Below are 16,359 nucleotides of genomic sequence, written 5' to 3'. Positions count from 1 at the left end.
ATCACGGGCGGGAGTCCAAATCTTGGCATTCAAAAAAATTAAGTTTCGCGTTATGACTCGAGGAATAAATTCCACTGAAAAATATCTTTTTTGTTTCATCGCCTCAGTAGATAAAAAAGCACGATTGAAATCACATTTCGAAGAGCATTTTTCTTTATGAAAAGAGGGACTTTTCATGGCAGGATTTTTTACATCTTAAGGCAGTTCATTGATTTTTTAAATTAATCTGGATTTCTTAATAACCCAGGCGGACGGCGTTCTTGGGTGTTCCGAACAGAAATGATAAAACACTCTCCAGTACCGTTATCAGCCTCCTTCATTTTTGCCAGGGCTGCCTGAAGCCAACCGGGGAAAATAAATTCACTGATGAATCAGTTTAAAGATATTAAATGAGACGACGTCTTTATCCAATGAAACCAGAAGGAGAATAAGAAGAGAGTAGCGGCTCGAGCCGATACCTTTACAAAGAATGAAGATACATTTACAAACGTAATTATTTGCTTTGCCAACCTCGCTGCCGTGAATGACACCTGCCCTTTGCGAACAGGTCCCACTCCATGTTTTCAGGGAAGAGTTAGATTTATTCCTGTCAGTGTAGCTCTTGGGGTCATAGGAGCACGCAAGTAACGGAAAGGTTTTAGCCCATTGGAAAGGACGCTGTGTATACTGAAGGCTACATATGGAAATAGTATACGCGGACAGAGTAACCTTTAAAGGACACTAATTGTTTACTAATGGCTACACAGTAGTGGATACAGAAAAAAACTCTAGAGGGGGGCGTAAAAGATATCTTGACCAACCTTTACTTTTATCCTAAAAAAATAATCAAGTCACATGCAAAGTTTAAGAAAGTGTTATTTGAACTGATTATACGCACATGAAATACAAAGCCATCTTATGACATAAAAAAGTTAAAATTGTAGTCCTGCAATGTTTGGTTATGCGGGCGGCCAGGAAAGGGTTGGGGGGCGCGCCTCCCATATGCATCCGCCACTGAGATTACATATGGAAACAGTATATGAAATGTATACATATACCTCTCAGATACTGTTTCCATATGTAGCACATACGTATACAGTATATGAAAGGTATACAGATACCTTTCGTATACTGTATACGTATACGCTTCAGGATACTGTTTATGTATACCTAGAATCTAAAACATGTATACAGATTCTCAAGGAAACAGTATACACCTGGTATACTTACGGTATACGTATACCGTTACCAGTGTGCTGTCTGGGTATTTTCAGAATGTAGTGAAAATGATACCCTAACCATTCCCTTAGAATATGAACTATTAATCTCAAAAAAAATATTTTGGGCGGATCCAGGTTAATCAATAGTCCGTTCAGGAGAACATTTAAATGTATGTACGTATATTAAAAATAAAGGAACATGAAAATGGACTTTATTTTTTGTTTAATCTCTGAAAAGTGTAATTAACTCTTGTCTGAAGCTTACATAAGCACATCTTTGAAAAATGAGATCCAAATAAATTATCACGTAGCGGAGAAATTTTTTTATAACTTTTTTCAAATGTTCAATGACAATGAACCTCGAAAAAAATTTTAATTTTAAATAAAGTAGAAAATCAAAAAAATTGCAAATTCAACTTAAGTTGTTATTACAAGTGAATCCTACTGAAATAACTCTTCCTCCTCAGTCTCCATCGAATGCGAGATAGAGGTTATTTTATCTTCAGATGAAAACTCTTGGCCTTGACTTAAATTTGAGGAAACTATATTGTGAGATGCTGATTTCTGTTTATTCGTCTCTTGGCATTCAGAATCGCCTGCACAGCTCTCTTCCAAAACATGATCTAGTCCAATATCACGTTCCACTAAGCTAAATTCGTCACTAGATAGGTTTTTGTCATCTGACAGATCTTGCTCCAACCAATTCGCGATGAAATCATCACTTAGAGCCATTTTCAACTAAAACAATGAAAAATAAATGATTTAAAAAAAATCACATAACCACCGAGCATGGGTCTCTTAAGTGGGTCTAATTAGACTCTAGGTAGTATTTTTTTTACAAACCCGTGGAAAACATGCACATATCCATGATCGTAGTTTTTCCCGGCGAATCGAATGAATAAAATCTTCTCGGGTTAAGCACCGGGTCAGGCTTTTTGAGGCCAACGTTTCAATGAGTACCTCACTCATCGTCTTCAGGGCTGAGACTGAATGCCGAGCTTGGTCTACGCCGGATATTTATAGCGAGCTAGCCAACGGACGGTTGAGGCCCATTGTTGACCAGCCGATTCAAATTTGGCTCAAGGGTTTTGGAGTCTGAATTGTGTCCGCGACCGTTGTATTTTATTTATCAGCGGTCTCCATATTTGGCTGATGTTCTGCCCATAGTCTCGGTTAAGCCTTTTGTCTTCGAGACGTATTTCAATTCCCTCCTTCACAATTCGATCCCAGTACCCATCAGAACGGCAAAGGATTTTGGTGCCGTCAAAATTTATGGAGTGCGCCATATCGAAAATCCCCGGCTCCAAAATCAATTCCTTTTTTGGACTTCATTGGAGGAGTTGAGCAGGCAATTCGGAAGCTTCCGGTTGAGGCAGCCGATGAGATTAGAAGTGACGTCGTAACGACGCTAAAAAGGGCAGTTCCACCGAAGCCTAACCTCACAAGAGAGGAAAGAAATGCACTACACGCCATCCGAAGGGATCCTAAAATCGTTGTTTTACCCGCTGACAAAGGGAACGCAACAGTTTTGATGCCCACTGAAGAGTATCACAAAAAAGTGAATGAGATTCTTCAAGATGGGTCCTACAGAGTCCTCGACAGAGATCCTACGGATGCTATCGTGAGGAAGACTTCCGCACTCATCAAAGACACGAAGATGGAGCCGGAATCAAAATCCAACCTTACAGTGCGGGGAGCCGTTCCACCAAGGTTCTATGGTCTACCTAAGGTTCACAAGAATGGCATTCCACTCAGGCCCATCGTGAGTGCTATCAACGCCCCAACGTACAATCTGGCAAGGTATCTCTCTTCCGTGTTGTCGCCTATAGTTGGGCATTGCGTACATCATATTAAAAACTCGGCCGAGTTTGTGAAGACACTTGGAGGTATACGGCTTAAACCTTCAGACATCATGGTGAGCCTTGATGTAGTTTCCTTGTTCACAAGAGTTCCATTGGAAGACACATTTAACATCCTGGAAAGTAAATTTGACGAGATGACAGTTAGACTGTTCCGACATGTCCTAAAATCAACCTATTTCCTTTATGGAGGAAAATATTATGAGCAGATGGATGGAGTTCCTATGGGATCTCCTCTTTCTCCAGCTATTGCCAACCTCTTCATGGAGGATTTTGAAGAAAAGGCTCTGCAATCGGCTTCACTTCGACCGAGGTATTTCTTCCGGTACGTGGACGACACTTTCGTCATTTGGCAACATGGACGGAATACACTTGATGACTTTTTAAGTCACATGAATCAACAGCATCCTAACATCAAATTTACCATGGAGGAGGAAAATAACAACTGCATTCCTTTCCTCGACATCCTAATTCAAAGGAAACCTGATGGGACTCTTGGGCATAGTGTGTATAGAAAACCTACCCACACTAATCTTTACCTTAATGGGAGAAGCCACCACCATCCCTCCCAAAAGCAAGGCGTCTTGACCACCTTAATACACCGAGCCAAAATAGTCGCTGATGCAGAAAATCTCCCCGCTGAAATTGAACATTTAAAAACTACGTTCAAACGTAACGGATACAGTGACAGAGATTTTCGTTTGGCCTTGGGAAGAACCATCAGACCCCGTAAACCAACGGATGAAGATAATGAAAAGCCATTAGGAAGAGCCTGTATTCCCTATGTATCCACCATTTTGGGGAAAATCGGGAGAATTTTACTTCGGCACAATCTACAGGTGATCCATAGACCTCCGAAGAAAATTCAGGATGGGCTCGTAAGAGTTAAGGACGACCTTGGGCTCAGGGTGCCTGGAGTGTATCACATCCCTTGTGAGTGTGGCCTTGCCTACGTTGGAGAGACCTCTCGTACGGTAGAAGCAAGAATAAAAGAACATAAGAGGCACATAAGACTTTGTCAACCAGAAAAATCGGCCTTGGCAGAACATAGCCTCGATATGGCGCACTCCATAAATTTTGACGGCACCAAAATCCTTTGCCGTTCTGATGGGTACTGGGATCGAATTGTGAAGGAGGGAATTGAAATACGTCTTGAAGACAAAATGCTTAACCGAGACTATGGGCAGAACATCAGCCAAATATGGAGACCGCTGATAAATAAAATACAACGGTCGCGGACACAATTCAGACTCCAAAACCCTTGAGCCAAATTTGAATCGGCTGGTCAACAATGGGCCTCAACCGTCCGTTGGCTAGCTCGCTATAAATATCCGGCGTAGACCAAGCTCGGCATTCAGTCTCAGCCCTGAAGACGATGAGTGAGGTACTCATTGAAACGTTGGCCTCAAAAAGCCTGACCCGGTGCTTAACCCGAGAAGATTTTATTCATGCAAATATCCAACCCCGCCGAGCCATTGCCATGCACTGAGGGTTGAAAGGAAAAGGTACAGGCATGGACAAGTCAATACAAAACTGGAGCACACAAATATTTTCGCTCATTTAATCCTTATTTTTAATTACATAATGGGTCTGTGAGACCCATGCTGGGTGGTTAAGGGTTAAACTAATTTCACAATGGAAAAAACTTCATTTTTCATAGAAATCTTTAGTAAATATATGATTCCTCAACATTTTCTTTTCTTTAATAATGAGACAAAGTATGTAATTATGCTTATATTTTGGGCAAAGGTTCTCGAGCCCACCCCCTCTCGCTTTGCTCCTGGAGCCACATGCGGCAAAAAATTCATTGATTAATTGTTCTCTTCCCACCATGAAGGTTGGATGACACTTTTCAGGAAAGAGTGAAAAATGGTAGTATAACAAAGCAATGAGTGAGAAAAGAAAAGAGATATTTTAAGAAAATTATAATATAAATTATCTGAAAGCATTCCCACACGGAATATTACTATGGACTTGATTACATTTTTACACACTTCTCAGTGGTCTTGAAGAATTAAAAAACTTATTCCATAAAAGCGACATGTAGCTGACAATAGCAAATCTAAAATAATATGACTATGTATAATTCCCCAAAAAATCTGCATCATTGCATCATTTGGGACGAGTGAAATAAATAAACATAAGAAGATCCTTGATCTGTAATTCTAACCGATGGTAAATCTATTTAACAGAAGGTTAGCTGGTATTTTGCCAACTTAATGTATTCTGTCACCTTGGCAAAATGCACCCTTAAAAAGCCTCCTGTTCGCACATTTTGGATTCCGAGGTCATCCAAAATATGTGAATCTTATTTCGAGTACATATGCATACAAGTACATGGTGACTCAACTCTATGGTAACACCAGATTTGTTGTTATATATCCACGTTTTAATATTCAACAAAACTGGAGTTAATCTGAAAAATTGTCCCTCCCCCAGGAATTTAGCGATTTCATCAGAGTTATGATGTTGAAGCCAACTACCAAGGAATTCCTGCTGGATTTCTGTATTTTTTCAAGCACGAGCGATTTATTTAGCCTCATATAACCTCATATAACCTCACCCACCATCTTGTCAGGGGAAACACTTCTTTGGTTCTTTTACAGTTCATCCAAAGAAACTGACCTGGAATGGATTATGGAGGGAATCTTAGGGTGAAATGCGCAAATAATTTTTGAAAATCTCTTTTGCAGGGAAATTAGCAGACAGAATAAATGTTGAACTAACAATAGACTTCTCATAGAGAGTAGGGTAGAAAGTTGAAAGGGGCATAAGCCATCAATGAAAAACATTCCCAGAAAACTATCATAGTAGCAGCCCTCAGAAAAAAACTTGTATCATCAGACGTCAGGTAATCATAGAAGTCAAGTTCAATAAGAGAAAGATAAGATTATTAAGAGATGACTTAACTCCATTATATTGAATTTGATGCCAAAAGTGTTTGGACAAGAAGAGGAGCGAAACATTACGTGAAGACAACCCAGTTTGCCCAGCCATGAAGGTCTTAGAGCTACATTCCCAGAAGAATGCTGATGAAGAAGCATTCCCAGATTGATTCAATCAACTCTTGCTAAAATTTCATGAGAATTTTCTTGTTGTTGAAGAGAAATTCAAAGATTTTGATAATCATTTGAATCAACCGTAAAGAAAAAATATTAAATCGGGCAAAAATATTTTGTGCGGGAAAAATTTTTATGGCCTTAAATGCAGAATGCAGAAATGCTAAACAAGGATAATATTTACATAGCTTGGATATGCAATGAATCGCGGCCCGAAAAATATATGCTAAATGCAGAAAACATTAAATGCGAAACCATACCGGCCTCGGTGGCGGCGGGGTAACGTTCTCGCCTGCCAAACAAGAGGTCGCGGGTTCAAGTCCCGCCTGGGTAGGTTTCCCCGGTCCAGGGCATGGTCGTTTGTGTACATTTACTTGTTACATTTGTTGAACACCCCGGAGTAAAATGGCCAATAAGAGCTGTATCCGGTGGTTTGAGAATAAAATAAAATAAATAAAATTACATCTGGATCCGACTATAGTCAGTGCAGCAGTGAGAACAACTTTTGCCTACACCCTCATCTACCAGTGCTTCCAATGGTTTTTGTATTGTGTCCTTGATTTTGTAAATTAAAAGTCCTGCCTTTCAAAACAATTTCTATCGGATTATCGTGCCAATTCAATGACATGGTAATAGAATTCCTTTCATAGAAGAAACTATCAAATAGGTAGTTGACTACCAATTTATACTATCAATGCACTAAAATTTGTACTCCTGTTAAATGCCAAAACAATAACAGCATTTACATACCAAACAGCATTCTCTTGTTTATTCTCATTTAGTTATTTACATGGATTTTTAAAGAAGCTGTCTCTTTGCCAGTCTCGAATTCTATATCACAAGGAGCCTTGCCATGGTGTTTGACATCAAAATGCCTCAACCAGTCACTAGGCAATGCATCCTAACATTATTTTGCAGCATAGGTACCCTAATTGTATTTTAGCAAAAATAATAAGGTACACATTAACAAGATAACCTTAATAGTATATAAGGAGTCATTAAAGTTTAATACAATAGTTAGCAAAATATACCCCTCAAAGTCCACATTTTCTCAGGTAGTATTTACATCATGGAATAAAATGGAATCGCAAATCACAAGGAATAAGTTAGCATTCATAAAATATGACCTGCAATAAAAAATCTAATAAAGACATGACATTCTTAATCATAAAAATCAAAAGACTGGAATGATGTCCCGTGGTGTATGAATAAGATCATCGTCAAGGGTCAACAGCACCTGAAATAAAGCAGAGACAAGTCAAAAACCGCTAATAGAAAAATAAACATAGCTGAAAGATTTCTTTGCCAGTTTTAAGTGTAGACCCAATAAAATACAAAGGCACAATAGATTATTTATTTAACTATTTTTGATAGCAATCAAAATGAGCTAGATTAAAAAAAAGCACCCATTGCAGCTCATGACACACAAATTCTGCAGATCATCAACTAAAGTCACTTCAAGTTTGATGATTGCTCATGTGTCCTTTGAAAATTGCTGTGTATTTCTTAAGTTTATCGATAAAAATAATTACCAACCCTATTATAGTTGGGTCTTACAAGCACAATATTTTTTACTTACCATGAATGAAAAAAACATACTGGCTGCAGACAAAAAATGCCACACGTCATGATTGTCAAAAAAGTCCATGATCAAACAAGGCTGATTGTAGGTTCTTGACTGTGCAGGTGTCAGCTAAGAGAGGTAGAGAGAAATATTTGACTTAAGGAATTATCATACAAAATAAATATGTAGACAACTTTTACCACAGTTTTGATAGCTCAACTACACAGGGACAACTATAAGAGTATGGAGGATGTACAAATTTTCAATATGTAATTGGTAACAAAGATGACCCATTTGCACAGGCTGCAAGATAGTAGGGATGATTAGGTAATACAGATTCAAAAAAAGTCCTAGCCCCAATCCAACGCCCTTCCCATGCATAAAATACATGGAGAAAAACCTCCTGTGAAAAACCACTCTAATTACACAATGTCCCAATAACAATTTTCACATGCGGGCTCCAGGTAGGAAAATGACCTTTCCATGGCAAAATTTATCACTCGTAATGAGATTTTGCAATAGTGAAGTTTGAGATTAAAATTCTAAACCCATTATCAGAAAATATAGTAGAAAAATAATCATGGTTTCCCTCCCCATAGGTCCAAGTTCGATTAAGAAATGTGCACGTCAAAGATGACACAATATTGTGATTTTTACACAATTATGAAATTAATATATGTAACGCTCCTCATTCAACATTCCTAAAACTTTTTTCTTAACGATTAATGAAAATGATAAGAAATAAAAACAGGAGTTTTCATAGTGTAACAACAGCCCAAATTATAGACATTCTAAAATAGATAATAAATATATAAATTGACTTTTCCTGTAGCCCACCAGAATGGTCAAAACTGGTGTTTTTTTCAAATGCCTGTAACTTCATGAAAAATTAACGTAGAAAATTGAAAGTTCCCATTTTGTAAATCATTGATATAGGTCTACAGCTTACATTTTTTTCATGTACACCTACACAGGAAAAGTGCGGGGTCACATATACACGATAGTACCCTGCACTTTTCCTAAGGGCAACCATGACTTTGTCCTCCATTGCCCAGCAAATAAAGATTCCATGTGCCATCAGTCCTCCACAATATGTCATTTCCCAATCTGCCACAGTTACAATCAAGTAGAGGTGCTTGAATGTTATTATACATTATTGCTACCACTGTGAATTAATAGGAATTTGCATTCAACAGGTACTATAAAATATATTACAAAAAATATCTTCACTGGGACTGCTTCTCTGTACTCTACTTGAAATACGCATGTACTTGGATTTGGGGGAGTGAATAGTTTCTTCGATTTTGTCGAAATAAAAATAATTATTTTAAGTATTAGTTGAGTAAGTTTGTTTTCATAAGGGCCTGCTGGAGTGCATGTAGGAAATATTGTGCTGTGGTTTAATTGTACTAGTACCACTGTGAATAGGTGGGTACTTGTAAGGAAATATAAAATTATTTTATGTTAGAAGTATATTATTAAGACAAAGCAAGGTTCTTCCCAAATACATTTAGTTTTCAAAGCACTGAAGGAACAAGTGACTTTGTACGCAGTCACGCGCACGGGTGCAAAGTTAAATACACCAAAGGATGAAGTTCGCCATGAAAAAATAGCACGCCTGACCGGCAATCGGGAGATCCGGGTTCGAATCCCGGCTAAGTCAAATATTTTTTCATGGCGAACTTCATCCTTTGGTGTATTTACATTTAGTTTTGTTGAAGATATGAAGATGGGAGCAACATCATTTTAAGAGGACTGGTGTTAGAATTATAATCTACCAATCCCTTTCCACCCACCCCACACCATTGTGTGGGTTCGTTTAAAAATTTCACCTGGTCAATTCAGATTACTTTTGTGCATCAAACGGGACTGCAATGACCGTGTCAAGTTCGAGCTAGTTCCAGTCTACACTTCTCACTTTTTTCATTCCGCTCAGTGACCTACAGATAGTAGCAGGATCATGTAAACATCGGCATTTCGAGGAGAAAAAAAAATGTTCAGAGTGGAAAGGGCTATATGTGGCTCCTTGCGTGCCTATTTTTTGCTCTGTAATTGACGAATTTTATGCCAAAATAGACATTTTTTTAATGGGTGTTTGACGTCACTTTGCCAGCATTATGTCAACACTTAGCCAAAGAATTTGCCAACAACAAAGCAAAAAAGACCAATCTGAGCTACCTAGGTACATAATTAGTACACAAATCATGTACCTATTGAATCAATGAATACATGTATAACATTATCAGCATCTTGATATACCACATTAATTTTCACTCATATTGATTTAAAATGCAAAGTACTTACCTTCCAAGATATTGCTTTGTGGAAGAAAAAGAAGAGAGATGCAATCCAGGCAGCAAATGACAAGAAAATGTACAGAGATGGTTGAAGCAGGATCTTTTCCTTACTAAAGAGCTGTAAGGAAAAGAAGAGAATTGACTATTTAAAATAAAGAAACATTTCATGCTTGCATGTCTCATTGTATTGAACATCATAAATGATTGATATGATGATTGTTAATGGATGATTGAAACAAAAAATGAAGAACTTTGTGCTTTCACATCAATATTTATTCACAAATTTACGACCACGGTTTCAACGTTAGACGTCATCATCTAACCAAGGTCGTAAATTTGTGAATAAATATTCATGTGAAAGCACAAAGTTCTTCTTTTTAATTTTAATAATGAATCGCTTTCACAAAGTTATGCCTCAAACAATCAAGTTTATGGATGAGTAAAATATCTATTGATTGAAGCAATTTTGAATGGTACAAAATTAAAATGAATAAACAGCATTGAACAGCATACCTTCATTACTATGTAGAACAAAAGGTAAAGTATCAAATTTGCCATGAATATAGCCAGTAGATACGATGCAAAATCAAGGAAGCTGTAGATTATTCCACAAGCAGCCAAACCCCAATTACAAAGATTGCCTGAAACAGAGTAACACCATTTAAGTATATAGCTGACCAATCAATTCACAGCCATAGGATAAAGCTAATTATACAATGAAGATATTTTCTTCATATTTGGAGAGACATTATTACAACTCTATTGACCATTATGCTACAATTCTAGAATCCACAGCCTGGAGAAAGTTTCCTGAGGCTAATTTCAGGGGAAACAGTTTCCCTAGATACAGAGGATTAAAGGGTTTAACCATAGTTAGATTTTGGCAAAATCCACAGAAAGTTGTTATAGACAGCACCCTTTCCAAGCATGAATTGATGGTAAGGGCATCTTTAGGATGATTGTAATTTCAGATTATCATAAAATTTGTTTAGTTTACTATCTCCATTTTCTGCATCTTTACTCCATACATTGACTAAGGTTAGCATCAGTTCATTGTGGTTCCATCCAAGATCTTATGGTCACTATTGGTCAAATGAAGGTTTGAATAAAAACAGTTGCCATGAACTTTACATTTCTCAAGAATTTCACCACTAAGGCTGTCCAGATAGGAACCAATTCTTGCAGAACATTTTTTCAGAAATCCTTTTCCACACAGGTGTCTGCTTTTACACATTGCAACTGGGTTCTGAGTATTTTCCATGACCTTAAATATTATCCAAAGATGATTAATCTTTTCTTTAGTAAAAAATTCCCAACCATTGCATGTGGAGATGTTATGGCTACAAGCTGTTCCATTATGCAGGCATTACAAGAAATTTAATATATGTAATCAACAACTGAGGCAGTAAAAAGAAAAAAATTAATTTTCAACTCACCTAAAACAAGTAGCACCATTCTATTAGGATATCTAGGAGTAATACTTTGCAAAGGCCTATGCCGAAATTCACTCCACCATAGTACAGTAACCCGCCTTATTGCCTTTATCTCTGAAAATAACATATTTTTTAAACAGAAGCCCAGCAAATCATGAAAGCACTGTGAATACATAAAACTTTAAATATGACACCATCTCTTATTTACCTTATTTTTTAAGGACCACAATCATGGAAAAACCTACTCAATGAATTCAACATTTTAGATTGCTACACAGACTATATTTTTATGCAAAACCATTTTAATTGATAATCTTTGAACATTCCACATGTAGCCATTTAGAACATTTCCTAAAAAATTATTAAATATGTACACAACTACTGTGTGCAAGACTGAATTACATCAGGTACTATAAGAGGAAACAAGGAAACATCATGCATAAATGGTTATGGACTTATGGGTTGATGTATACAGTTTGGTAGCCATATCAACAATCATAGATCCAGACATCAAGGCTTCAAAGAGGGTGGAGCTCTGCTTGGAGGTCACCCACTGTTGACTGTTGTTCCCTTCAGATGAGAGAACTACCCATCCATTGCAAATTTTAGTAAGAGCCCTTTTGTACAAATACTACTTTAATTAGTGTAGCTTCATTCTCCAAGAATTAGATATATGTATCTGCTTTCTGTACCCTACTCAACAGGAGAATAAGTAAGTCTTAGTAGCCAAGAGGGTATACCAAATAGGAGTCAACACGGCCCTGAAATTTTGCAGTCACGTCAAATAATTTCAAATATGTATCAGGTCAAAATCAGCCCAGGCCATAAATTTCAGTTTCCCATTTCAGAATCAGAGGCAGCATTTTGTGCATAGTGCTTATTTGTTTCAGTGCTATTTCTGAATTCTCATCTCATGGTAATCATATATAGAATATACACTAGTAACTTAAAGATGCTGAAAAATTAAGAAGAAATAAAAGTAAAGATGTCGTCTTGATTGTTATAAAGAGAAAAATAAAAAAGATGCTGGAAAATTAAAAAGAAATGAATAATAAAGCATTGTTACTATGCTTCCATTCCAAAAAAAACATTCAATTCTTCCATCTGAAAATACAGAGACAAGTTATGACATCTGCTATAATTGCTTACCTTTTTTTAAGCATGCCATATTTTTAATTTAATGATTTTTGTACCAAGCTAATCTCATTAAATCTAATATCAAGTGATAATAATCAAAATTATAACATTATAATGCTATTGGTTTTCTAGTTCTAATGGTGAAAATTTCAGAAATACTTTTTAAAAAAGACAAATAGTGAGAATTGTGTTCGTCGTGCAGATAAATGTAGGCTATCACTAAGTACCCTGAAAAGTACCTAGTAAATAAACTCAGGGGAAAGCCATGTAAAAATCATAGTATAAGCAGAGCAAAAATCACAAATTTCATGCTACAGCAGCAAAAATCATTTCTCCATATTTCTCCCTTAAAAATATTAAAGAATTTTGTAAGATGCATAAAATAATTTATACAACTTATCATGTCTGATATCCATTGATAGTTCTACAATGGGAGTCAATAGCCACCCAGCCTGTGAGTATGATGCAAATTCAAAGCATCATGTGTTGAGAACCCAGAAAAGTGGTAAAAATAAAGCCACTCGCCAGTAAGAATGATGATGTATGATGATGAATTTCCCAGGATAATACAGAGTATGAGTGTAATGTGTAGGGTTTCTAAAAAGTGGTAAACGTAGTTGAGGAAAAGCTGTAAAAAATAGTAACAACAGGTATACTTTTTAAAAGAACTCAAATTTCATGAAACAGGAGTTAAAAGAGAAAGATATTATTTAACAGTTGTAGCAACTCATAGTAATCCAAGTTCAACACTTTTTGGCATTATGGTCTAAAGGAATCTTTTTTCTGATAAACAGTGACTTCAATCATATAGAGAAGTGGAGACACAATTTATTGAGATAAACTGAGAATATCTGCCGGTTGAGACTTCTTTTTGCTGGTACCTTCCTGCTGTTCCAGCAATGCCTCACAGTACCGTATAAGCGCGTGCAAGAGGCGCACCTTTTTTCCCAGAAATTGCAGCCGAAAATGAGGGTGCGCCTCTTACACAAACTTCTTATCTTCCCCCTCCCCTTCACCGGTCGCAAGTCTAAGGGGAACTGAGTGGCCTTGGTTTTCAGTGTGAGTCAGTCATCTGTAATCCTAGGTAAAAAACAAGCGGCAGACAGGGGAGTTTCTCCCTTAGTGACGTATTTTAAAAATGCTCCTGTTTGCTTTTCTTGTAAGCATCGCGCCGTCACGTCGGTGCCCCGGAGGTGAACATGGAAAAGATCGCGCGGGGGTTTTTCGCTCCGGAGGGCGCGCTAAATTTGCTGCCACGAGTGGGCATCCTGCGGCATTTACACTGCATATAGTAATCGGTTATCAAACGTAGAGAAACGCGTATTTTTGGATGACATACCTGGTTAACCTCTTCAGTGGTACGCCCGGAAAAGTTCCGGGCCTTGCCCCACTGCCCAAAACGTTCTACCCCGGAAGATTTCCGTGGTTAACTTAGAATCTAGTTCGTTCACTCCCGAAACCTTTCCGGGGCAATGGTACTATTATGCTAGTAGTTTATATGTTGCCCATTAGATGTCTCACTCTTATTAGGAAGCTTATACCACCTAGCGGTGTTTTTGGGTATTGTTTAGTGATATGTATAGTATGGTGTGCACTGTGCAGTGCACTGTGCAGTGTTACCCTGAACGATGGCAAAAAGCAAAGAAAAGAAACTTCGCCTTGATGAAATTTGTTCTTTCTTAGAAAGAGAAGATGACTCAGAAAGTGAATATAGCCCATCTGAAAGTCAATCTGACCTAGAGTGTAGTAGCAGCGATGATTACGAGTCATATGAGGAACTATCTGACGCGGAGAGTCCAGACATTTTGCCGCAAAATGTTTCCCCAGGTACACAAGAACGTCATTTCCAGTGGACTCAATATGACATTGACCAAGCAGAAGATGGGTATGGGAAACCAATATTTGCTGGTGTTGCAGGTGTGTGTGTTCCACTTAGTTCAGATGTTTCTCCTCTGCAATGCTTCGAACTTTTCTTCACTGATGAGTTCGTGCACCATGTTGTAGTCGAGACAAATAGATATGCCAATAAGTGCCGCGAGGATGCTCTAAATTCAGGCGTTGGTTCCAATGCGAGGATAAGGTTGTGGAATGATACATGTGAGAATGAAATTAGACTTTTTATTGCATTGATTTTGGCAATGGGTATTATTAGCAAGCCCGAATTGAAGCTATATTGGACCAGAGACTACATACTTCAGACTCCTATTTTTTACGAAACGTTTTCTCTGAAAAGGTTTCAGTTGATTCTGCGTTACTTGCACTTTGTCAATGATGAAGATGCGGTCAACACTGATCGCCTCAGGAAAATTAGGCCACTGCTGGAAATGCTTCGATTATCTTTTAGAAAAACCTATTTTCCGGAACAAAATATTTCGGTAGATGAAAGCCTTATGCTATTCAAAGGAAGGTCACTGATGAAACAATATACAGTGCAACCTCGATATAACGACACCCCACGGTGCAATAATAAACACTCGCTATAGCGAATTGTCGCTTTACCGGAGGTGGAGCAAATAATAGCCAATATACCTGTTGCGAACAGATATACAGGTACAGGAGTGGTGCGGTGACAGATAAACATCTATCCGATAAACGTAAGCATAAATCTAGACGAAAGGCGATGTTTTTTTGCATCACTAAATTTCCTTACTCAAATAACGACTAACTATTCAACCAATTAATAAGCGCCGCACTGAATGAAAATAATGCAAAGCATTGTTATGTCAATCATTATATTTATCGAACGACAGTTGACCACATAAATTTGAGACTGAGCACTCCATTAACTTCATTTCTAACAGATCGCTAGCAATTAGAGGTTAAGGAGTCTTGATGAAAGTCTTCCGGAGGTGAAACCCTCGCTATGGCGAGAGTCAACACCGAAAGGGTCTCGTAAAAACGAATTTTTTAACACGCTTATTATCGGGTCAATTGACGGTGCATCGGCTATCTCTCGTAATAGCGGGGGTGTCGCTATACCCCGTACTCGCTTTAACGAGGTTCCACTGTATTCCTCTAAAGAGATCAAGGTTTGGTATAAAAATATTTTTCATTTGTGAATCTCAATCAGGGTATGCCTGGGACTTTTTCATTTACACTGGTCAAGGGGAGGAAAGGCGGGGTGATGAAAGTGCTTCGCGGAAACTAATAAGCCATGCTTCTGTTACTAAACTTGTGATGCGTCCCCAACTTATTGCGAAAGGATATGTTATATTCATGGACCGGTGGTTCTCAAGTCCAAATCTATTCCAAGAGCTGCAATCTCATGGTTTCGGAGCCTGTGGAACAGTTGACTTGCGAAGGAAGGAAATGCCGAAAGAACTGCAGACAGCAAAATTGAAGAAAGGTGACGTACTATGTTACACATCAGGAGTTTATTCTGCAATAAAATGGCGTGACAAAAAAGATGTGACAATGTTATCCACGTATCACAGGGGAAAAATATGTGAGACAGGAAAAGTAGACAGGAAAACCAAAGAAGCAGTGAAGAAACCAGACGCCGTGATAGAGTATAATGCTAATATGGGAGGAGTGGATCGATTGGACCAAAAAATAAAACCGTACGAGTGCCTCAGAAAAAGTCTCCGATGGTATAGGAAGCTATTCTTTCATTTGATGGACATTAGTATTGTAAATGCTCATATTGTGCATGGAAAAAGTGGCAGAGAAAAATGCACTCTCCTACAGTTTAGGCATAAAGTCATTCATGGACTTATAGAGAAGTATGCCATGGAAAGAAAAGTGGCCAAAGGAGGAAGACCCTCGAAAACTGACCCACCTGTTCGTCTTACTGAAAGACATTTCCCAACGC

General features: G+C 37.9%; 2 protein-coding genes across 2 annotated transcripts in view; one reads left to right on the top strand and one right to left on the bottom strand.

The window, feature by feature from the left end:
- Positions 1-2,730: 2,730 nt before the first annotated feature.
- Positions 2,731-4,323, top strand: LOC124173976. The gene has a single exon (XM_046553139.1). The coding sequence runs from the start codon at positions 2,731-2,733 to the stop codon at positions 4,321-4,323; it is 1,593 nt and encodes a 530-aa protein (XP_046409095.1).
- A 2,535-nt stretch (positions 4,324-6,858) lies between these two features.
- The window catches only part of LOC124153449 (SID1 transmembrane family member 1-like), a 59,146-nt gene continuing 49,645 nt past the window's right edge, over positions 6,859-16,359 (bottom strand). Inside the window, exons 13-17 of the mRNA XM_046526605.1 lie at positions 11,415-11,525; positions 10,492-10,619; positions 9,986-10,096; positions 7,697-7,810; positions 6,859-7,354 (exon numbers count right to left, since the gene is read on the bottom strand). Coding sequence (XP_046382561.1) covers positions 7,292-7,354; positions 7,697-7,810; positions 9,986-10,096; positions 10,492-10,619; positions 11,415-11,525 — 527 coding nt within the window. The 3' untranslated portion in view covers positions 6,859-7,291. The remainder of the gene's footprint in view (positions 7,355-7,696; positions 7,811-9,985; positions 10,097-10,491; positions 10,620-11,414; positions 11,526-16,359) is intronic.

The sequence above is a fragment of the Ischnura elegans genome, chromosome 2 (assembly GCF_921293095.1).
Source record: "Ischnura elegans chromosome 2, ioIscEleg1.1, whole genome shotgun sequence".
In the NCBI taxonomy this organism is placed as follows: Eukaryota; Metazoa; Arthropoda; class Insecta; order Odonata; family Coenagrionidae; genus Ischnura; species Ischnura elegans.
The sequence above is the reverse complement of the archived record's forward strand: the minus strand, read 5'-3'. Positions and strand labels throughout refer to the sequence as shown.